Source organism: Dreissena polymorpha, chromosome 1, assembly GCF_020536995.1.
Source record: "Dreissena polymorpha isolate Duluth1 chromosome 1, UMN_Dpol_1.0, whole genome shotgun sequence".
NCBI classification, from domain to species: Eukaryota; Metazoa; Mollusca; class Bivalvia; order Myida; family Dreissenidae; genus Dreissena; species Dreissena polymorpha.
The window spans coordinates 103,028,091-103,054,027 of record NC_068355.1 but is presented as its reverse complement, the minus strand read 5'-3'; the positions used below and the strand labels follow the sequence as shown (position 1 = coordinate 103,054,027).

Genomic DNA, 25,937 nt, shown 5'->3' with positions numbered 1-25,937 from the left:
AAAATATGAAATATGAACTAAAAATAACCAAGTGCCATTGTGCCACAAATTGATAGACAAACGCTTACGATTTTTTTTTTGGGGGGGGGGGCAGGGTTTATAGTCAGCTTATAGTTTAGCAGGAGTTAAGCACAGAAGCTTGTCAATGTAATAATAAACAATGGTCATTAACTTCTTTAGAAAAAAAGCAACCATGATAAAACATAGACAATAAGCGCAGTAGCACTTGCAGATTATTATCTCTAAAAAATTTAATACAATTGCAAGCGCAATGTTTGAGAAGTTGCGCTGCGCACAAAAGCTTTTATATGTAAGTCTAATAAAAGGGATTTTTTTAAATAATGGGCAATTACCTCTAAATTAAAATAAAAACTAAATAGTTAAACCTTGATAATTTGTGCTGATCTAGAGAGATAATAGTTTGTAACTTGTTCTTATTTCATGCAAAACATAGGCATTGTCTACATAACTGGACTTTATAATCGCGATATACCAGGCCCATGATTTAACTTGTCAGGTCATTCATGCATGTAAGCTCGAGGATGGTATAAAAGTACTGAGGGTGTATATCCCATACATCATCAGATACTAACTGTGTAAAGATTATATCTCAACCAACTTCTCGATCACTCGGGTGTTTGGAAATTACTTGGGGTGTATGGAAAATACACCATGAATATACCTGACTGCTCTGAGCCAATCTGATTATGTCATTTTTGTAGGAGGTGAGATATATGTATTAGAATAGTTGGCCAATTTCAAAACACGTTATTTACGTACCTTATTGAATTTTGTGTAATATCTATGTTTAATACATATGTATAACATAAAAACATTCCATAAAAGTATTTTAAAATGCGTATAATAAACTGCCAAAAGCATTGTCAATTTTTATTGTTCAGGACATATAACAAAATCTAGCCACAAATAAAAACTCATCGTGTATTTCCTGTAATTATTTGTACTGTATAAAAGCATGCAAAAAAATGAGCTCATGTGCAATATCACACCATTCTTCCTCCTGGAAAGCATGGGCTTTCATATTTGAATTCTGAATAAAAACTTCTTGCCGCATGGGAGACAACTCTCTCTAAAATCTTTAATTTTGGATGAAAAATTGGTAGAGAATAAAACTGAGCAAACCTTTCCTCTTTATTAAAAACATGTTGTTTACGCTGTATCTAATGTGCAAATGTTGTTGAGATAGGTAAGTATTGATCTGTGAAATTTACAGTTATAGTATACACCTTTATGTGGGGACTGTGTGTTTTTGGTAGCCTGAGCGCTGATTGGCTGATACGACCAAGAAGAAAGTGATTGACAGCTGGCATCATGTCAGTTCAAAGCAAATTTAATAGGTGAAAAGTGGCAAGCAAAATTACCTTTGATGTTGGGCAAGTTGGGTTTCCGTTTGTAGTAGTAAACAAGCATGAATACGATGCACAAAGAAGGCAAACAATCTGGACCAAACTAAATTTATGAATGTCGGATTACAAATCAAACAAGACTATTGCCACACAATATATGTCCCCTAACGGCTCCACCATTGTCAGAAATTTCATTTTATTTTTTATATTCGTTGCCATAGCAACCAGAATTTTTAACATAGGAACAAAATGAAATGACGTTCATAGTGTTCATATTGCCATCTATCCATATTTCAAGTTTCATGAAAAAATATGAAGAACCTTTGAAGTTATCGCAGGATCCAGAAGAGTGTGCAGGATCCACCATTTTCAGCAATATTCCTAGTCTATTTGTTGCCACAGCAACCAGAATTATTGACGTAGGAACAAAATGAAAAGACGTGCATAATCTCCATATTGCCATCTGACCATGTTTCAAGTTGCATGAAAAAATATGAAGAACTTTCAAAGTTATCGCAGGTGCCAGAAAAGTGTGACAGACTCACAGACCCACAGAGCGCAAACCACAAGTCCCATCCGGTAAAACCGGTAGGAGACATTTAAAGTGGGTGAAAAAATGGGGTCCACCGCCGACTCGTGATACATTGGACATCACGATATATTGGACTGCGATATACTGGAGTTGCAGTGTATTTTAATCTTCCATCATTCAATGGTTGACTCAAAACATTCAATCTCTGCATGAAGGCTGTGACTGAAGCTAAAATGTAGTGCAATTCCTTTTAATATAGATCAAAATACTAAAAAAAAAAACATGTTCTGAACCTGTCATTCCTTGGGAGCGCTGGGCTTCATGTTTGAAATCATCGACCATCTCTTTCTGGAAGATAACAAATCTTACATCTGTCAATGAACCACATCCTTCATTTGCGAACACTTTCACAGCCTGGCACATTGCACGGGCTGTCTCTGCAGCACTGATATTCATACCTGTAAGTACAATACATGGCATTTTATTACTGACTGATCATGCTTCATCAGCATGTATTAATATAAAATAAACAAGAGGGCAAGAGGCCCACAGTCGCTCACCTGAGACTTCAGGGAACTGAACTGCTCTCACATCTTTTGAGGTGTTCTGAAACTTTTTTTTACCAGGCCAAAATATCAACTAAAGAGTTAACAAGGTTTTACTATAGCCATATAAGGAAAAATGCCCTGCCAAACCATAACCATTTTTTTGACTCTGCCGAGAGCTATCATTGGAACAAATGTTCTGACCATGTTTCATAAAGATTGGACCATAAATGTGATGTCTAGATAGTTAAAAAGGTTTTACTCAAGCAATAGGGAAAAATGCCCCCCATTTTTTTCATGTTTTTCAACCGACAGGAACCATTTTTGAATTCGGCCCAGATTATCATTAGAACAAATATTCAGACCAACTTTCATGAAGATTTGACTAAAAATGTTACTTCTAGAGTTTCTAGAGTGATAACAAGGTTTTAATATAGCCATAAAAGGAACAAGAAATGTGTTTGTCGGAAACACTATGTCCCCATCTGCGCCGCTTTGAAGCTATATATTTGACCTTTGACCTTGAAGGATGACCTTCACCTTTCACCACTCAAAATGTGCAGTTCCATGAGATACACATGCATGCTAAATATGAAGTTGCTATCTTCAATATTGCAAAAGTTATGGCAAAATGTTGAAGTTGGAGCAAACAAACCAACAGAAGGGGCAAAAACAATATGTCCCCCACTATAGTGGTGGGGGACATAAAAATGCCCAGCCTGCTGGCTTCCATATTTTTCAATCAACCATAACCATTTTTATCTCAGCCAAGCTATCAAAAGAACAAATGTTCTGACCAAATTTCATAACTATTGGACAATAAATGTGACTTTTAGAGAGTTAACAAGGTTTAACACTAGCCATTTAAGGAAAAAATACCCAGCCCCCTGGCAGCCATGATTTTCAACAGACCAGAACCATATGCCAACTTATCTAGGATATCATTAGGAAAACTGTTCTGACCAAGTTTCATATTAGGAAAAATGCTCCGATCCCTGGCAGCCATGTTTTTCAACCAACTGGAACAATTTTCAAACTCATTCAAGATATCTTTAGAAAAAATGTTCTGACCAAGTTTCAGGAAGATTGGACAATAAGTGTCACTTCTAGAGTGTTAACAAGGTTTTACTACAGCCATTTAAGAAAAAATGCCCTGCACCCTGGAGGCCATGTTGTTCTGGAACCATTCTGGAGCAACTGGAACCATTTTTGAGCTCTTCCAAGATATCATTGAGACAAATCTTCTGAACAAGATTGGACAATAAATGTGGCCTTTAGAGTGCTAACAAGGCAAATGTTGATGACGCACGACAGCAGCAAGACAGACAAAGGGCCATCACAAAAGAGCTGTTCCACAACAGTGCACTACACTATTCTTCTGCTTTGATAATTAAATGTACATTTACTGTCAGTCACCTGATTAAAAGACCACAAATACATGTTGGATATATTTAGTAGTTATATGATAGTACATATGAACTAAAAGCTGAAAGTTAATCAATTAAAACAAGAAGCCAGGAAACTAAATGCTCAACGTTTACAAATAAATTTCCTTGAATGTTATAAACTTTGAGACCAAGGTCAACACCTAAGGTAGCTGCACACCAAATAAACGCACAATACCTCTATCTTATGTCATGGTTTTGAGCGGAATCAATTTTCAATTTTTAATAACAATGATCTTGACCAAACCTGCCTAAATTACAATCACATCCTTAATCTGCCTAAAAGCTACCTATACAAAAAATCAGCTTAATATCTGAACGCCTTGAGTAAAATACCTCCAGAAAACGGAATGCCGGATGGAGACGGAAAGACTGCTATATGCCACCCTACCAAGGGCATAACAAGGGGATATAATTCTGCTAAATTGCAGGTCAGAGTTGTAAAATGTGGTCAAAGACTTTGCACAATGACCAAAAAAACATGCGTATTTTCAATGGAATACCTATAGTAGAAACACTGACATGAAGAGGTTTGCTCGTTTACCTTGACCAGAGCATTACGCAGTTGCCAATGACACCAACATTAAGGTGAGTATTATAGTTCTGACCATTTGGTGAATAGTCAAGCTAATTATATTTTGAACTTATTATAAGTTTTGAGGTATTTATCAAAATGGTTTATTCACACCTGTGCCTAGGGCTGGGAAAGCAATGCTTTGATAACCTTCACCCTTAGCCTTCTTAAGACATTTTACGACGACTTGTTTCCATTCCTGTGCAGTTTCCTTTGCTACAACATGCAATATGTTTTTGCAAGCCAGTGGATGAGCCTTGGTAATGGCCAATCCTTCTTTTTTCATTTCCTTTTCTGTAAATATAATACGTAATATGACACTTATTGTGGGATAAAATGACAAGTTTGTTACAACATAAGCACATGCATACATAGAAATTTGAAAAAAGGTTATACTAAGCACATATGATAAAGAATTAAACATAATCTGAAGTAAACAAAGCAGCATAAAAATAACAACATACGCTTCGAATGAGCCTCCTTTACAAGCTTGTCTCCACAAATTTTGACGAGGGTTTGGGAAACTTTTCCTAAAAAAAATCAGTTTGATTGTACAAGTAAAATATATATGCATCAGCATTTAATGTGAAATACACATAATATTCCAAACAAACTATAGTCCTGTCCATTGTCAGTATAGTAAAGCTTTAAATAAACTTACCTCTTTTAAGATCAAAAGTCTCATTTGAACTGTTTACAATACAATCCACTGCCTCCTTCGTTAGGTCACCCTGCATGACCTTTATTTGAACATTTCCAATAGTAAAGTTGTTTGAGTCCTTTGCAAATGGCAATTCTTCGTACAGGTGTTCATTCTCGCTGTCTATCAGAACAAATAATTTCCAGTATTTAAAAGTATGTTGCTTATTAAAAAGAATTCTATTCATTATGTTTGGCATTATTATTATCATAATATAAATATAAGATAGCAAATTTTGATTAAGTTTCAGTAAAGTGTCAGTTGTATCAAATTCTGGAATTCCCAAAAGATGTCTAAATGGCTGGATTTCTTCTTTCATCTCAATGTTTTATCATAAACACAGGTCTTTTTTTTAAATTATATCATATAAGATTGATAGGATGAAAAAAAAACAATGAAAAAATGTATGTAAGTAACATTAATATGACTGTCAGAAACTCATATTTAAAATGGACAATGATTATTTAAGTATTTTGAGACCTTTTTAATCATTTATAAAAATATGTTTACAAGTATAAACAAGAGATGTGTTTCTCAGAAACACAATGCCCCCTAATGCATCGCTTTTTTTTTTTACCTTTGACCTTGAAGGATGACCTTGACCTTTCACCACTCAAAATGTGCAGCTCCATGAGGTACACATGCATGCCAAATATCAAGTTGCTATGTTCAATATTTCAAAAGTTATTGCAAAACTTTACAATATTAAAGTTTTAAATTTTCAACCTTTGACCTTGAAGGATGACCTTGACCTTTCACCACTAAAAATGTGCAGCTCCATTAGATACACATGCATGCCAAATATCAAGTTGTTATGTTCAATATTTCAAAAGTTATTGCAAAACTTTACTATATTAAAGTTTAAAATTTTCGACCTTTGACCTTGAAGGATGACCTTGACCTTTCACCACTCAAAATGTGCAGCTCCATGAGATACACATGCATGCCAAATATCAAGTTGCTATGTTCAATATTTCAAAAGTTATTGCAAAACTTTACTATATTAAAGTTTTAAATTTTCAACCTTTGACCTTGAAGGATGACCTTGACCTTTCACCACTCAAAATGTGCAGCTCCATGAGATACACATGCATGCCAAATATCAAGTTGCTATGTTCAATATTTCAAAAGTTATTGCAAAACTTTACAATATTAAAGTTTAATTTTTTTGACCTTTGACCTTGAAGGATGACCTTGACCTTTCACCACTCAAAATGTGCAGCTCCATGAGATACACATGCATGCCAAATATCAAGATGCTATGTTCAATATTTCAAAAGTTATTGCAACATTTTACTATATTAAAGTTTTAAATTTTCGACCTTTGACCTTGAAGGATGACCTTGACCTTTCACCACTCAAAATGTGCAGCTCCATGAGATACACATGCATGCCAAATATCAAGTTGCTATGTTCAATATTTCAAAAGTTATTGCAAAACTTTACTATATTAAAATTTAAAATTTTTGACCTTTGACCTTGAAGGATGACGTTGACCTTTCCCCACTCAAAATGTGCAGCTCCATGAGATTCACATGCATGCCAAATATCAAGTTGCTATGTTCAATATTTCAAAAGTAATTGCAAAACTTTACTATATTAAATTTTTAAATTTTTGACCTTTGACCTTGAAGGATGACCTTGACCTTTCACCACTCAAAATGTGCAGCTCCATGAGATACACATGCATGCCAAATATCAAGTTGCTATGTTCAATATTTCAAAAGTTATTGCAAAACTTTAATATATTAAAGTTTTAAATTTTTGACCTTTGACCTTGAAGGATGACCTTGACCTTTCACCACTCAAAATGTGCAGCTCCATGAGATACACATGCATGCCAAATATCAAGTTGCTATGTTCAATATTTCAAAAGTTATTGCAAAACTTTAATATATTAAAGTTTAAAATTTTTGACCTTTGACCTTGAAGTATGACATTGACCTAGACCTTTCACCACTCAAAATGTGCAGCTTCATGAGATACACATGCATGCCATATATCAAGTTGCTATGTTCAATATTTCAAAAGTTATTGCAAAACTTTACTGTAAGGTTAAAGTTTTGGGACAGAATGACAGACAGACAGACAGACAGGCCAAAAACAATATACCCCCGATCTATCGATCAGGGGGCATAAAAAATGTTAATCTGCAAGAGGGCCATAATGGCCCTAAAGGGCTCACATGGGTTGAAGGTTCCCATATTTACGAAGTGTTGACTTGGTGACCTAGTTTTTAACCACACTTGACATATTTTACATGACCACAATATAGTGCAGGTTAACCATCTGACCATTTTAATCAAGATTTATCATAAATGTGGCTTGAAGGGTTGTAAGTTTCTAATGAATGTGACTAAGAAATCTTAAATAGGCCAATTCATTGTGAACAAAGCCATTCTGATCAAGTTTCATGAAGTCACAAGTGTGGCTACTAAAGCAGTACCGGTAACAAGGTTTATAGAAGCCTTGACCTAGTTACCTTGTTATTGGACCCACTCATCTGAAATTCGACTTGGCCCAGATATCCTCCAGATATATTCGAAAAAACATTTAGTTTTATCCAGATTCAGTCAAAAATGTGACCTCTGGAGTGGAAACAATGTTTTTTTAAGATTAGATTTGGTTATCCAGTAACAGGATGAATGTGAACCCGATTCAAACTCTACCTTGATATTATAAACTCTACCTTGATATTATAAAGGCAAACATTTTTACCAAGTTTAATATTGAGTCATAATTTGGACTCTAGAGCAGTGACAACATAATTTGTAGATTTTACCTTGTGACCTAGTTTTTGAATGCATGTTACCCAGACTCAAACTCAGATTAGGTTTCAATATGTCACAACATGTGATACACAAAATGACCTTGTTGATTCTAAGGATGCACAAAAAGATAAATCTGTTCACTAAATATTTATTCAAGGCAAATACAAAGCACAACCAGCCATTTAAAACAACACATACATGTATACCATGTTGTTCATTTCAAAGGATTACAAAATACATAACAAACTCATATATGGTCACCACATCATTACTTAGCATGCAAATCAGATGTCACTGTCATGCTGAGTGGAAAGGCGCTGTTCATTTACTAAAAAGCAATATACATACATACTAATAGCCATAAAGTAAAAGGGAGGCTTATTTATATTTTGGTTTTATGTCACTTTTGAAGGACAAATGAAAACCAAGATGACCGAAGGCTCTAGATCGCTCAACTGAAAACCAATGGAATTCAACTGTTCTAAGCAGCTTTTGTGATGTTAGTATAATAAATGTGGCCCCCAATATTGCTTTTTACCCAGAAAAACATTTTTTAACTTAGCCGAGATATCATTACAACAAATGTTTTGATAATGTTTTATGCTGATTGGGAAAAAACATGTGAATTAAATGTTCACAAGGTTTCAGTAAAGCCTGGTGTAAGGAAAACTGCCCCACCCCCTTGAAGCATATTTATAAACAGACCAGAACCATTTTCAAAGGCCGCTGTTATATAACAAAAACAAATGTTCTGAGCATGTTTCATGAAGATATGACACAAAATGTGACCTTCAGAGTGTTTACAAGATTTCACTATAGCCGTATATAAAAGCTGCCCCATTTCCTGGTGGTCGTGTTTTTCAACATACAGAAAAAAGTACTTGCCCAAGAAATCATTACAACAAATCTTCTGAGCAAGTTTCAAGCAGATTTGACAAAACTTGTGACTTCTAGAGAGTTCACAAGGTTTTGCTACAGCCATATAAGGCAACCTGCCAGAACTACTGGTGGCCATGTTTTTCAATGGACCAGAACTGTTTCCAAACACAGCAGAGATAATATTAGAACAAATATTCTAGGTTAGTTTCACAAAAATTCAACAAAACATGTGACTGCCAAAGTGTAGGCAGGGATTCATTTTAACCATATAAGGAAACATGACCAATCCCCTGGCAGTGATGTTTTTAGCTCACCTGAGCACAACGTGCTCATTGTGAGCTATTGTGATCGCCTTTTGTCCGTCGTCCGTTGTGCGTCCGTTGTCAACATTTGCCTTGTGAACACTCTAGAGACCACATTTATTGTCCGATCTTCATGAAACTTGGTCAGAACATTTGTCCCAATGATACCTCGACCGAGTTCGAAACTGGGTCATGCTGGGTCAAAAACTAGGTCATTAGGTCAAAAAAAGAAAAACCTTTTGAACACTGTAGAAGTCACATTTGATGCCCAATCTTCATGTAACTTTGTCAAAATGTTTGTCTTAATGATATGTTGGTCGAGTTCAAAAATGGTTTTGGTCCATTGAAAAACATGGCCGCCAGGGGGCGGGGCAGTATTCCTTATATGGCTATAGAGAAACGTTGTGAACACTCTAGAAGTCACAATTTTTGCCCAATCATCATGAAACTTGGTCAAAACATTGATTTCATTGATATCTCGGACGCGTTCGAAAATGGTCCAGATCGGTGAAAAAAGATGGCCACCAGGGGGTGGGGCAGTTTTCTCTAAATGTATATAGCGAAAACATGTGAACGCTCTAGAAGTCACATTTTTGGTCCAATCTTCATGAAATTTGGTCAGAACATTTGTTTCGTGGATACAACGGTTGCGTTTGAAAATGGTTCGGATCTGTAAAAAAAACATGGCCGCCAGGGGGCAGGGCAGTTTTGCTTATATGGCTATAGTTAAACCTTGTTAACACTCTAGGAGTCACATTTATAGTCCAATCTTTATGGAACTTGGTTTAAACATTTGCTTTTATGATATCTAGGCTGAGTATGAAAATGGTTTCGGTCTGTTGAAAAATATGGCCACCAGGGGGCGGGGCAGCTTTGCTTATATGACTATAGTGAAACCTTGTTAACACTCTAGAAGTAACATTTATAGCCCAATCTTCATGGAACTTGGTCCGAAGATTTGTTGTATTGATAGCTTGGCTGAGTTCGAAAATGGTTACGGTTTGTTGAAAAACATGGCCGCCAGGGTAGCGGCAGTTTTCATAATATGACTATATTAAAACCATGTTAACACTCTAGTTGTAATGCAGATGTTGATGACAGGCCTTCAACTGACATGAAAAAATTGGAAAAATTATAGGAATTTTTGCATCAAAATATAGGTTTGGGCTCGTTTAGGGTTAAAATATAGGAATTTTATGGTAAAAAGTAATGTTCTAGAGATATGCAAAGAACTTCTTACTTACTTGTTTTCCGCTTATAATCAATAAATTCATGTTTCACTTAACAAAACAGTCCCTCATCTTCACCACCAAGGCAGATTTGCTGATGCAGCAACACACTGTGGTCATCAATGTGGACACCTGAATTTTTTTAAATTAAAATAGTAATCAATCAACAAAACATTATTTAACATAGTTTTACAACCTAACAAAAGAGTGCAACATAACATTGATAATGAAATTATTCAAACTGAAAACAGGAAACACATACATGTAGTATCATATCATGGTATATAATATAAATTCTTTATTTTATGCACATTAAAATTTCTATACACTCTTCAATACAACATTTTTAGGACATGAAAAGAACACCATACATCCTATATGATAAAATGTACATACAGAATATAAGATTTTTCAGGCAGCTTCTGCATATAAATATATTTTAAATTGAACATCAAAATAATTAATTGAACAAAATTGCACAGTGTTATTAATACAATGTACCAATTGTAAAACGATCTAATTCTCATGGGTATCAGACACACAATGGTAGATGCATATCCTAAATTATTCTACAAGACTTCCAATGCCCTAAAATATTTAAATAATTTCCAATATTCAAAAGAATTGGAAGTCTGTAGATACGCTCAATTCCATCTAAGATCAGGAAGAGCATTAAATTATAATATCCCCTCAGAAGAACATCCCTGGGGAAAGACCTGTTACAACTATCAACTAGGATTTGTTCTCACCTTTGAAATGGTTGTATTTTTCTTCATCAAAGGTGTCCATATAGATTTCACAATGGTGTACAACAGCACTCCTGCAAGATGGTGATGCTTTGGAAGAGGAGGGACAGCTTTTTACACTGTAAATTAAGATATCTTAAGGCAGTATTACTTTTTATAAGTATTTATTTTTAAAGATGAAATTTTCAGAACAAAATATAGGAAAAAGTCAAAAATATAGGAAAATATAGGTTTTGAAAAATATGGGAAAATTCTCCAAAATATAGGAAAATATAGGAATATAGGAATCAGTTGACAGCCTGTGATGATGATGATGATGATGATCATAATGATGATGATTATGATGATACTGGTAATGGATTCAGAAACATTAACCACAACCCAAATATCTAATTATAATTACTGCATTACTCAAATTAATTATTGCCATTACTTATGATTGTTATCTATATCTTTGCAGAAATTTAACATAGTGGTAAAAACCAATAAAACAACAAGAAGTGTAACATATGAATCTTATTTGACTTTTCATTCACTTATCCTAGGCTACTCTATATAAAACGTATTTATACCTGTGTCTGCATTGTTGCCAGGTGGTTATTGTGTAACACTCTTGGAAATTGACCCCAATTAACTGGGCACTTTCATCAAAGACCTTTGTGTTGATGTCAGATGGAAACCATTCATAAGATAGATAAGACATTACAACTTGAAATTTTTTACCCTTATGATTTTCAGTTAGTCAGTAGTTTGTGTGTGATTATGAAAGATTTGTGATTTTAGCAGGTTTTATTGTTGTTTCAATTGGAAGTATCAATGCAAGGTGAGTCCTAAAATTGTTCCAGTTGTTTAAAAACACTTTGTCAAAAATGTGAACAATTTGGTAGTAAAAAAACAACAACTTATCACATTTTTTAAGAAGCACAAACAACTGTTTAAAGAAAAGTTGATATGCAATTGTTTTTGCAAAAATAATGTATTTATGCGACAGATTTTCTGTGCATTTAAATTACAAATAGCTTGATAGTTGTTTTGATATGATACATTTTCAAATGTCTTGTGTGTGTTTACTTCTATATTTGCACACATTTATAACTATAAGAAAGATCAAGTGATGTTTTGTACTAAAAAAGAAGATCAATATTGAATTTCTAGTAGCTGTACATATTCTCATACTCATTTACTTTTTTATAACTGACTTTGATATATGATAACAATTCAACATATTTTATTTAATTATGCAAAAACTATTTTATAAAAACACAATTTCTTGAACAAATACGGTTGTTTTCAGTATCTAAAAGTGTTCTTGCTAAACAGATTGTAAACAGTCATCCCCTATAAGATGCTGAGATGCTTATCTCATGATCTCAAATTTGGACAACAATTTGTTGAAAAATGTACTCTCATTTTCTTTTGCTGATGCTCATTATTAAATTACTGTCCTCATATTACTTTTATCCAAAATAATAGCTTTGTCGCAACAGGTACCAAATGTCTATTTAAAAAAAATTAAACACACACACACAAAACTACTGATAACGCATATATGTATATATCTGCCAAAACAGCAAACCTTTTCTTTTCACAAAACAACGTTAACAACCCTTGTTTCCTGGATACGACGCTTGAGTTCAAAAATGGTTTTGATCCATCTAGTAACATGACCGCCAGGGGGGGGGGGGGGGGGGGGGGTGTCATTTTCCTTATATTTATATACTGAAAAAGCCTGTGAACACTCTAAAAGTCACATTTTTTGGCCAATCATCATGAAACTTGGTCAAAACATTGCTTTTATTTATATATCGGATGAGTTTGAAAATGGTCGTGATAAGTGGAAAAACATTGCCGCCAGGGGATGGGTAGTTTTCTCTATATGTTTGTAAGAAGCATTTTCCTTATATATATATTTTTTTTAAATCTGGGTATTAAAAACATGGCCGCCAGGGTGGGTGGGGTAATCTTTTATATAGGCCTATTGTGAATACTTTGGAACACCTTATTTTTAAATTCAGTCTTGTCATACTAATAATTTGAAATATTTGCTGAAGAGTTTTAATCTTTGTTTCTTTCCATCTAAGTCTCTCAGGTGAGCGACCCAGGGCCCTTTGGGGCCTCTTGTTTAAAGTAGTGGAACCATTTTGGAATAATATCACCTCTAGACTAATAACATGCTTTTTCTTTAATTTGACCTAAAGACCTAGTTTTTGATCCCACGCTCAAACTAGGCTCAGATATCATTGGGACTAATGTGCTGTGGCCTCTATTGTGTTAACAAGGTAAATGTTTAGGACGCCCAGTGCCTAACCAAGACACACAAGCTTGATTTAAGAGAAAAGACTATATGTTAACAAAGATACAGCAAAAAGGTATGTGTATGCACAATGACATACACATATATGTCTGTTGTTTGATATGTCTTCATTTATGTGTTTTCTACAACTGTATGATAAATAGTGATTGTACATTTTAAGTAATTAAGCGTGATTTGCCTAGTGTCCTTGTAAGCGTACCTATATTTAAGATGTTTATTGAAATAATTCTATTAATGTTATCTTGTTTATATGTAATGACTTCATTATTTTTTATATATTAATTAGCTTTCCTAAGCCTTGACTATACACACTTGTTTTCACACTGTTTATGCATCAAAATGATCATTGATGTTCAATATTTGGCTGTAAGTCATTTGTTAAGAGAATGATTTTCCAAGAAAACAGGTGTTTTGTTTTTAGGTTGGTTATATAATACAGTATTTGGAAAAAAATATTCATAATTTGGTAGTCTTCAAATGCTTTGTTTAATGCAATATGTTGGCAAACTATACTGCAGTTTTAATTTGCCTTTATTGCATACCTATTGCTTGGATTGTTTTGCAAATCTTATTCTATGGACTATTTTCCAAGCAAAAATAAATAATCTTCAGTATAAAGTTTCAGTATGTTATAGATTATTGTAAACTGTGCAATAACCATCATTTGAGGAATTAATATAATAGTTATTTACTCATTTATAATTTGTTAAAACCTGAAGAAACATCTAATCTGCATATTAATGTATGTTAAATACTGAACACTATTTATTTATATAAATATGTATGTTATTAAGTACAAAGTTCTTCATATTCCAATGTCAATCACTGTAAAATAGATCTGGGCATCATGTTTTAATGCTGTAAACAAACGCAACAAGTTGTACGGCAGACATTGAATAAGCAGAAGCTGAAAAGGATCAGGCCATAGGCCCTAAGTCTTTTTGCTGATAGAAGGAACATATCTGTTCTGACCAGGTTGTGTTCACTTGGTTTCACAATAAAAACTGCCCCAACACTTGCCAGCTATGTTTTTCAACAAACCACATTTATTTTTGGACTCAGTCCATATATCATAACACAACTTTTGTATTATCCTTTACAAGTTTCTAGTGTGTTTAAATGGTTTTCTTATATCTGGATGAGGAAAAATTCAATGTTTCATTGCAGCCATGTTTTTTTTTAATAGAGTGCAATCATAGGTAGAGAAATTATATATAAAATGTTCAGACCAAGTTTCGTGAAGATTGGGCAATAAATAAGCCATCAATAGTGTTCACAAGATTTTCTTTAATATGACCTAGTGACCTTATATCTGACACCATGTGCAAAAGTTTCAAACCCGGTGGAGACATTGGAAAAAATATTCTTACCAAGTTTCTGGAATATTTGGCAATAAATGTGGCATCTGGAGGGTTCACAAGCTTTACCATTAATTTGACCTAATGACCGAGTTTATGGCCACACAGGACCCAGTTTCAAACTCTCTTAAGCTGGGCAATAAATATGGCCTCTAAAGTGTTCACAAGGCAAATGTTGACGATAGATGACACACAAGTGACAAAAGGTAATAACAAAAGCTCCACATGAGCATTTTGTACTCATTTTTGTACTAAAAATGTTGTGCTAAAAATGCATTACCATAAAAGAAAGTAGGATAGATATTTAATTGCCCATGTTTATACTATCAGTATACCATGCCCATCCACTCAGAATATAAGTAACAGATTTTTATTAAGGCATTATGTTCTGACCGTGCACATTGAAACTTTTTTACAATGTTAAACAAAAGGTAAATCTGAAGAAAAACATTTTAAGTCTATAAAAATGCATGTCTTATTAGCATTTTTTAAGAAAGATACAAAAAAGTAAATATTGTTAATGATTTGTTAATTCACATATTTTAAACAAGAGCTTGTCACAGTAGTGCCAAATCCCCGCCGAAATGTGTTTGCTTGTATGACAACATTTGTTTTAGAGAGCAGAATAATATTTGTAAAACATGGAACCTGTGGCATCTATTTATATTTCAAGGATCAATTAGTTATATAGTGTTGGAGTTATGCTTTAGAGAATAAAATATATGGAAATGAAAGAAAGGGAGGTAATTAAAAAAGAAGACTATAAACAGTTACTGTTCTTGATCACTGTATTTTTCCTTAAACTCATCTATTCATTTTACAGTGAATACTTCAGTGTTCAAAGTAAAATATTATTGTAAAATTAGATAAGGGGAGAAATTTAAAATTGAAAAGCTAAAATATTTACTATGAAATTAAATTAAATATATATTAAAAATTATAAATAAATAATAAAAAAAAAAAAAAAAAGAGGGCCATGATGGCCCTGAATCGCTCACCTGACTAACCAAATACAATCCCAACCCAGATTTCATCAAGATAAACATTCTGACCAAATTTCATAAAGATTGGATGAAAACTGTGACCTCTTTTGTCTACACAAGGTTTTTCTAATATTTGACCTATTGACCTAGTTTTTGACCCCAGGTGACCCAAATACAATCCAAACCCAGATTTCATCAAGATAAACATTCTGATCAAATTTTATAAAGATTGGATGAAAACTGTGACCTCTATTGCTTACACAAGGTGTTTCTATTATTTGACCTAGTGACCTAGCTTTTGACCCCAGATGACCCAAATACAATCCCAACCCAGATTTCTTCAAGACAAACCTTTTTGACCAAATTTCATGAAGATTGAATAAAACTGTGGCCTCTATTGTCTACACAAGGTTTTTCTATTATTTGACCTAGTGACCTAGTTTTTGACCCAAGATGACCCAAATACAATCCCAACCCAGATTTCATCAAGATAAACATTCTGACCAAATTTCATAAAGATTAAATGAAAACTGCGACCTCTATTGTCTATACAAGGTTTTTCTATTATTTGACCTAGTGACCTAGTTTTTGACCTAGTGACCTAGTTTTTGACCCCAGATGACCCAAATACAATCCCAACCCATTTTTTTCAAGATAAACATTCTGACCAAATTTCATAAAGATTGGATGAAAACTGTGACCTCTACTGTCTACACAAACAAATTGTTGACGTTTTTTCTATTATTTGACCTAGTGACCTAGTTTTTGACCTCAGATGATCCAAATACAATCCCAACCCAGATTTCATCAAGATAAACAATCTGACCAAATTTTATAAATATTGGATGAAAACTGCCACCTCTATTGTCTACACAAGGTTTTTCTATTATTTGACCTAGTTTTTGACCTAGTGACCTAGTTTTTTACCCCAGATGACCCAAATACAATCCCAACCCAGATTTCATCAAAATAAAGAATCTGACCAAATTTCATAAAGATTGGATGAAAACTGCGACCTCTATTGTCTATACAAGGTTTTTCACTTATTTGACATAGTTTTTGACCTAGTGACCTAGTTTTTGACCCCAGATGACCCAAATACAATCCCAACCAGAATTCCATCAAGATAAACATTCTGACTAAATTTCATAAAGATTGGATGAAAACTGCGACCTCTATTGTCTACACAAGGTTTTTCTATTATTTGACCTAGTGACCTAGTTTTTGACCTCAGATGACCCAAATACAATCCCAACCCAGATTTCATCAAGATTAACATTCTGATTAAATTTGATAAAGATTGGATGAAAACTGCGACCTCTATAGTCTACACAAGGTTTTTCAATTATTTGACCTAGTTTTTGACCTAGTGACCTAGTTTTTGACCCCAGATGACCCAAATACAATCCCAACCCAGATTTCATCAAGATAAACATTCTGACCAAATTTCATAAAGATTGGATGAAAACTGTGACCTCTACTGTCTACACAAACAAATTGTTGACGGACGCACGCACGCACACACGCACGCACGTACATACGGACGCCGCACATCACACGGTCACATAAGCTCACCATGTCACTTCTTGACAGGTGAGCTTAAAAGGGAGATAATTCAAAAATTACGGCCAAAAGAATTATGGTTTATGTTCACTGTACTTCTCCTAGTTGCCATCTGTTTATATTTCTAGGTTCAAGTAATCCCTTTAGTAGATTTAGAGTAATGCTCCGGACAAAAATTTACTTTGAAATTAAATAAAGTGATATCATTCAAAAACTAAGGTAGAAAGAGTTATGGTTCTTAGTCACTGCAATTCTCCTACTTGCCATCTGTTTATATTTCAAGTTTCAAGTAAATCCCTTCAGTAGATTTAGAGTTATGCTCCAGACAAAAATTTACTTTGAAATTAAATAAAGGGAGATATTTCGAAAACTAAGGTAGATAGAGTTATGGTTCTTAGTCACTGCACTTCTCCTACTTGCCATCTGTTTATACAGAGGGGGTAATCACGTGACAGACAAGATGGCGACGTCCATGCCGAGGCAGGTATTTTTCGTCGTTTTATACCATTTATTTCTTGTATTTTATTATTTTTTACTCCGCTCACTTTCCAGCCATATTAGTTAGAAAGTTACTGGCTTTTATTTCATAGTAATATTTGCTCTATATCTCGACTTTACTCGGTGCAAAATGTCTTAGCGGGATGACCTAATTCTGGCTCCACTAAGAAAATTTGCGAGGAGTAAAGACGAGATATAAAGCTTATTTACATACGAAATAAATGCCAATCACCTTTTTACTGATATGGCTGGAAAGTGAGCCTCATTTAAAAAATAAACAGAAGTAATAAAGGGTATCAAACAGCGAAAAATAACTGCCTCGGTATGGACGTCCCCATCTTGACTATCACATGATAACCACCTCTGTTATATTTTCAAGTTTCAAGTAATTCCTTTCAATAGATTTAGAGTTATGCTCCAGACAAAAATTAACTTTGAAATTAAATAAAGGGAGATAATTCAAAAAACTAAAATTTACTTTGAAATAATATAAAGGGAGATAATTCAAAAACTAAGGTAGATAGAGTTATGGTTCTTGATCACTGCACTTCTCCTAGTTGCCATCTGTTTATATTCTAAGTTTAAAGTAAATCCATTGAATAGATTTGGAGTTGTGCTCTGGACAAAGTTTTGGACGGAAAGACGGACGGACGGACTGACGGACGGAGACTATTACTATATCCCCTCCGAAACATTTTTCGGCGGGGATAACAATGCACTTCTCTTATTCATAATATTTGAATAAGAAATTTCTAGCAAACATAACAAGAGGGTAAAAAGAAACAAGACCAATTATGAGATCTGAAAAAATAAATTAAACGGTTTTAACAGTTTTTTTTTCAGACAACACAAATACAACGTTTTACTTAATGTTTTACCCCATATAACCCAAATTTGATCTGTGCCATGACATTGGAACTAATATTCTGACCAAGCTAATAAACAAGAGCTGTGTTTGTAAAACACAATGCCCCCTACTGCGCGGCTTTGAAGCCATATATTTGACCTTTGACCTTGAAGGATGACCTTGACCTTTCACCACAAAAAATGTGCAGCTGCATAAGATACACATGGATGCCAAATATCAAGTTGCTATCTTCAATATTGCAAAAGTTATGACCAAGATTAAAGTTTTGGGACAGACAGACAGACAGACAGGCCAAAAACAATATACCCCTGATCATTCGATCCGGGGGCATAACAAGTTAAATTTTGCACCCAAGATGACTCTTAGATGGTCATTTTGGAATAAATATATCAGTATTTTTCCATCATTTAGGAATACTGTATACAATTGATTACATTTCTTTATCCTTCCAGAAATGTGCGGCGCTCTAAATATGTTACGTAAATATTATAATAGCAACTGTCTCATACCTTGGCAGGAAAGGGGAATTGGCTTTTCATAAAAACAAATGTTGTGTTTTGAGTAAGTATGTTTTATAAGGAGTGGGTGAATTTGTGACTTCTGTAGTGTCAACACAGTTTCAAATTGACCATAAAAGGAAAACTGCACCACACATTGATTGAAATGTTTCAAAATCAAACCCTTTTTGAACTCAGTTGATATATCTTTAAACAAACTCAGTAAGTGCCATCAAGTTAGGAAAAAAATGTGACTTCTGTTCTGACATGCTTTTTTTTAAGCCATAACAAATCCCAATTCCATGCTTTTTGATGGACATTCACCATTTTCATAATCAGCAAATTAATTCTGAAAAAGTTGCATAAGAATCTAATTTCAATGAACTCTCTACAGGAATTCTTGCTAGCAAAATCCAGAACTTGTTTAAAATGACAACTTATGACAGATCCATTATATAACATATACATTGCATACAAAAATAAATACCAACAACAAGCATCTTTAAATACCTATGCATTTTAAATATATATTTATGCTATTAGTTGTAAGCCTGCATTCATTTTATATAGAAATTGTGATATCATCTTGCTTATGTTTTGTTGAAACAAAACGTAATATTTAACTGATATTTTTATTGCTTTGTTAAATCACATCATATCTCAGAAGAATAAACTGTTACAGTATATATAAAGTCACAAGTATAAATTTTTATTAAGACAATGTTCAAGCAAGCTTTAACTCATTGCAATGAGCTGCATGTTAGATGTTTTGTTTGAAAAAAAGTTGTTGAATATGGCCTCAAACAAAAAATAAAATTGCTTGATTGGTTGTTCATGATCTGAATAAAGTGAAAGTCTAAAATCACACAGACACGCTTAAATGAATAATATAATATGAACAATTTCAGATAAATTGTGTACAAATTAATGCCTCAAATACAGGTTAAAATGATTGTGCTATATTCAATACTATTAATACACATGTACACTTTCTTGTTTATATCCTACTTTTCCCCTGTATTGTGGAAAATCACTTATCACCTGCTTCATTAAACATGTGTACAGATGCTTTCGCATTTGAAAATCATCAAATGCCATGTTTGACGGGTTTTGACCCGATGCTAACGCAAAAGCGGCAGCAACAGCAAACAACCCACAGTCTGATTTTTTTCTTTGTCTCTGAAATTTTGGTACCACAACATCTATTGTATCATCCAAATCCCGACCCATAAGAATCTTTATACTGTTAATGCAAGCTTCATCTGGTTCCTTGTACATACTGTCATAGATCTTAACTGAGCCTAATGGACAACCTATAGTTGTAGCCGTCACCCAATGCTGCGTGTGTGAATGTAAAATCTGTATCATGGGATTCCCAGATATGCGCACTTGACCTGCCATCACAACACAGACGTTTTGTAATCCATTTATATTACGATATGTTTTTGCAATAAGCTTTGAAGCCATGTCAATTTCTACGTCCTCCAGCCAGTATTTGAGGTCATTTATTTTGTCGAGGCCTATCCGCTTGGTAATATACATTTCTTGATCGGATTTCGGTGTAAGAATTCCGTATTGCGAGGTGTCTTCTTCGTCACGCCAGTACAGTTCTACCAAAAAATGAGGAAATGTATATAGAATTTGGAAAAAAAACTATACTTTATGCATTAATTTAGCTGGATTGTTTTAAAATAATTTTTTTGGTAGAAATGTACTGGTGTTCCGATAATGATTCCTATTTCATATTATGACTGATAAGCTTTATCAATCAATATATTTACCAGAGCATTGTTTTATAATGATGCTGACACCATTATTGACAAACAAATACAGTTTTAAATTATTAAACACACTTACAATTGTCAATTTAATCATTAAATATTTTACAATTAATACTTATTTGCTTTAAGTTATAAAGGTTAGAAATATTTTTCTGTATTAAAAATATTTTCTTAGTCTAACAATTTCCTAAGTGGCTTAGTAAAGCAGGGCTTAAGTGTGGCCAAGTAACGTTTTGATTATTTGAGGCATATTTTCACTCTTTCATGTATTACAGTTGTTTGTCAAGAAGTATTTATATGTTTAATTTAGTGAGTTTCATTTACATATCAGCTGTAAACTGCCTTTATCAACAATTCATAAATATGCACAGGTAAATCACATGCCAAAAACATATGCCAACATACAACATTTAATAATGCTTACAACCATATAAATGTAAATAAATACAAATTAATTTTTATCATAAGAATATTTCTAAAAAAACAAACACAATATTTTTATTCAATTTTAGATGCTCAACATAAGTTTATACCATAATTTTCACACATCACTATTCAAACACACATTTAGAACAGCATCATTATCTTGCAATATGTAGAAAAAACTAAATGAGTCCCAAGTACTTTCATTTGGTTGCAGTTGTGAAATTAAATTAATATTACTCATACAAAATGTTGGGTGCTTTTTTTATTGAAGCATTCAGTAGATAGATAATGTGTCTTTATGCTGACATGGATGTGCTTCTGTGCAAAATGACTACTTTGGTAATGTAATCTTCACCACATAATAGTTGTACAGTAAATATTTTTTAAATGATAAAATAAAAGGAGATACACTTAATTATACCCATTCCTTTTAACATCCTGTGCATCCGAAATTGATAATTTCTTAATAGCAACCCCAATTACCTTCACCGCTCTTAGAACGCAAATTTTGATAGTGATCGTAGTCCCCGCGTGCACGACCTTTTCCACCAGCCTTTGCCCATTGAGTAATCTCGCTTTCAAATGCCTAAAAATTAAAAGAAATGTATCAATAAAAATGCTAACAAAAGACTTGCAGTTGTGAAAAAAAACACACACAAAAAAAGTTCTTTCAAATGTCTAAAATGAAAAAAATATAATAAAAACCTACAATGGAAAGTAATAAAAGTAGAAACAAGAGGGCCTAAAAGGCCCAAAGTCGCTCATCTGAGATTCAAAGGAACTGACCTGTTCTTTGAAGCCCTAAATGTCATTAGAACAAATGTTCTTACAAACTTTCATCACTAGTGAACACCCTGGCAGCCGCGTTTTTCAACAGACCAGAACCATTTTCATACACATCCAAGATATCATTTAAACAAATATTCTGACAAAGTTTCATGAAGATTCATGAAGACATATAAGGAACAAGAGCTGTCAGAGGACAGCGCGCTCGCTTATTCGAGTGCTTGACAGCATAACATAAGCCATCATGGAGAGGGGGGGGGGGGGTATAATGAATAATGTGGGTGTGTGATCTTTCAAAAATAAGGAAAATATTTTAATTTTTTTAGTGGGGGGGATTCTGGGGTGGGGCATGGGGGATGGTTTGGGTGGAGTGCATTGTGGTATGTCAGGTAAGTGTTGTTTTGTCAAAGTATGAATCAAATGTGATCATAAATAAAGAAGTTATGGCAATTTAAGCAAAATGTTCAATTATTTAAGCAAAATGTTCAATTATCTAAGTATAAAAGGGGCCATAATTCTGTCAAAATGCTTGATACAGTTGTCTGCTCTTGTTTATAGATTGGAATCATGTTGGTAAAGAAGAATGCAAAATATGAAAGTAATATTCAAAGGACATAGAAAATATTTGAGGTGGTACGCAAACTTTAACATAGATTTATCAATAATATGCATATTCTAAGTATAAAAGGGGCAATAATTCTGTCAAAATGCTTGATACAGTTGTCTGCTCTTGTTTATAGATTGGGGTCATGTTGGTAAAGAAGTATACAAAATATAAAAGCAATACGTCAAAGAACATGGGAAATATTTGGGGTAGTACGCAAACTTTAACATTTGCACGCTTACGCTTACGTAAACGCTAACGCTAACGCCGGGGTGAGTAGGATAGCTCCACTATATATATTTCATATATAATAGTCGAGCTAAAAATGCCCCGCCCCCTGGTGGCCATGTTTTTCAAACAACTGGAACCATTTTCGAACATGTCCAAGATATCATTGGGACAAATCTTCTGACCAGGTTTCATGATGATCGAAAAATAAATGTGGCTTCTAGAGTGTTAACAAGGTTTTACTAAAGCTATATAAGGAACTAGAGTGTTAACAAGATTTTACTATAGCCATATAAGGAAAAATGCCCCGCCCCTTGGCAGCCATGTTTTCAAGCAAACGTTACCATTTTCGAACTCATCCAAGATATCAATGAGACAAATCTTCTGAACATATTTCATGAAGATTGGACAATAAATGTGGCCTCTAGAGTGTTAACAAGGTTTTGCAAAAGCCATATATAGCCATATAAGGAAAAATGACCCGCCCCCTGGTGGCCATGTTTTTAAAGCAACCAAAACCATTTTCGAAATTCATACAAGATATCATTGGGACAAATCTTCTGACCAAGTTTCATGAAGATCGGAAAATAAATGTGGCCTCTAAAGTGTTAACAAGGTTTTAATTTAGCCATATATAGCCATATAAGGAAATGGCGGCCATGTTTTTCAACCAACTGGCATCACTTTCGAACTCGTCCAAGATATTATGGGGATAAATCTTCTGACCAAGTTTCATGAAGATTGGACAATAAATGTGGTCTCTAGAGTGTTAACAAGATTTTACTATAGCCATATATAGCCATATAAGGAAAAATGCCCCGCCCCTTGGCAGCCGTGTTTTTCAAGCAAACATAACCATTTACGAACTCATCCAAGATATCATTGAGACCAATCTTCTGACCAAATTTCATGAAGATTGGACAATAAATGTGGCCTCTAGAGAGTTAACAAGGCAAATGTTGACGCCGCACAACGCATGATGCACAACGCACGATGGATGGACAAAAGGCGATCACAAAAGCTCACCATGAGCATGTTGTGCTCAGGTGAGCTAAAAACACACATATTATAATATTGTGTCCTATATTATCATTACAACAAGAGATGTATTTGTCAGAAACACAATGCCCCCTACTGCACTGCTTTGATTTACTGTGAAACCATTTATTTTCGTCAGCACGAAATTTCGTCCTTTTTAAAAAAATGACTATTTCGTCAGCACTTAAATTCGTCCATTTCTGGTTTTGAAAAAAAAGCGTCCGATTTGTTTGTAATGTTTGTAATACATGTAATACGCGGTTGCAAAAAATTCGTGCTGGGGAAAGAGGGGTGACACTTGGTAGTCACTTGCAGGAGGTGGGCCTTGTTTGGCATATGCCAATTAACAAGTCTGTTATTACAAGTGATAGTAACTGTCCCTTATATTTTTAAAAGTATTGTATTTAAATCCGGATTCGCTGCGTGTTGGCTGTATAATCTGCAACACCCCTGAAAAACACAATACACACAATGGGTAATAAAGTTGTTAACAATTAGAGCTAATCAACACTATTCTTCCTAAACGAAGTTGATGCATTCGATACAGCCTTATTGCATTCGCGTTTTACAGGAAATGTCAGTTGTCAGTACACTGTATAATGTACACCCCTTTGTGTCAAAACCAGATTTAACTTGAGCGTGAATAGTCGACTGTTTCATGTTCTTTGTATCAATACCATCCGGGTATCTGTACTAGTATACCAGTCTACAAACAAGGTGCGCGCTTCCGCATATGGGTATTCGGACGTTAAAAAAATTGACCTACGGTTTAGCGTTCATGCCGTCGAACGCATTTAGCAATATAACTCGTTTTTTTTTTCACTATTTCTTTACTTGCAAAAAATACTCGTGGCTTATAACTTACCTTGCAATCTTTTTTACTCGCATTTTGCGAGTGTGCGAGTGTTACTTTCGAGCCCTGTGTATTTGCGTGGATTACGCTGGATTTAAATGCCTCATGCCTACGGCTATTCAGTCTTATTTGTTTCAAATATGGGACATGATTGTTCGTTAGGATCTTGAATTCGTCCATCAGTCGAAGGACGAAAAAGACGAAAATTAATGTCTGACGAATAATAATGGTTTCACAGTATTTATTTTTATCCCTTTAAAAAATATTGCTTCCCTTGTAAAAATGATCTGTACCTGCCAAATGATAATAAGAATACCGGTATCTCCCTTTAAAGCTTGTTACTTCCCTTGGATTTGTTTTTTTGACCTTTGAACTTGAAGGATGGCCTTGACATTTCACCACTCAAAATGTGCAGCTCCACGAGATACACATGCATGCCAAATATCAAGTTGCTATCTCCAATATTCCAAAAGTTATGGCCAATGTTAAAGTTTCCGGACGGACGGACAGACGGACGGCTGAAAGACAGTTCAAATGCTATATGCCATCCTACCGGGGGCATAAAAGTCTAGAACTTGTTTAAGATAAGACTTTTAGAACACTTTAAATGAACAAGAGGGCAAAGGTCCTTTGTTGCTCACCTGAGACCGAACAAACTGAAAAGTTAATAGAAGACTTTGTGATGGTTAGAGGACTTGGCTGAAATATTGTTAAGGGCAAGTTTAATCAGCATTGAGAAAAATGTGACTTAAAATAGATTTCACAAGATTTCACTAAAGCCAAATTATAATGAGAACTAATATTTTAAGCAATTTTAATTGATGATTGGGCAAATAAATTGAATCATGGAGTGTTCATGAGTTTTTACTATAGCCATATAAGGGCAATTGCCAAACCCACCATGTTTTGTAATATACCTGAACCGTTTTTATAATTAGCAAAGATATAATTTCAAAACCAGCAAATTCGTTGAATTTATATCCTCTGTCAAACAAATTTTATCTTTGGATGGGGTAAACCCTTTATGTATGGTAAAATACTAACAAAGGG

The 25,937-nt window shown here is 34.2% G+C and overlaps 1 protein-coding gene and 1 long non-coding RNA gene across 12 annotated transcripts in view; both read right to left on the bottom strand.

Annotated features, from left to right (window-relative positions):
* Nucleotides 1–25,937, bottom strand: part of LOC127865156 (protein mono-ADP-ribosyltransferase PARP14-like) — a 245,098-nt gene that overhangs the window by 168,110 nt on the left and 51,051 nt on the right. For 3 of the 5 annotated variants that reach the window (XM_052405047.1, XM_052405045.1, XM_052405046.1), the window contains exons 19-23: nt 21,862–21,964; nt 5,125–5,286; nt 4,928–4,993; nt 4,578–4,757; nt 2,193–2,357 (exon numbers count right to left, since the gene is read on the bottom strand). In XM_052405047.1, coding sequence (XP_052261007.1) covers nt 2,193–2,357; nt 4,578–4,757; nt 4,928–4,993; nt 5,125–5,286; nt 21,862–21,964 — 676 coding nt within the window. Of the gene's footprint in view, nt 1–2,192; nt 2,358–4,577; nt 4,758–4,927; nt 4,994–5,124; nt 5,287–19,547; nt 20,782–21,861; nt 21,965–25,937 lie in introns of those variants that run through there. The other 2 variants (XM_052405048.1, XM_052405049.1) reach the window with 2 other exon arrangements.
* On the bottom strand, nt 5,717–17,854 carry LOC127865257 (uncharacterized). Of its 7 annotated transcripts, none has more exons than XR_008042547.1 (4): nt 11,094–17,854; nt 7,114–10,476; nt 6,804–6,958; nt 5,717–6,511 (listed from the first exon to the last, which is right to left on the bottom strand). It is a non-coding gene; the product is annotated as an uncharacterized LOC127865257 (long non-coding RNA). The 7 variants fall into 7 exon arrangements; XR_008042544.1 differs by having other exon boundaries at nt 5,717–6,213; XR_008042546.1 differs by having other exon boundaries at nt 5,717–6,958; nt 11,094–15,847; nt 16,283–17,854.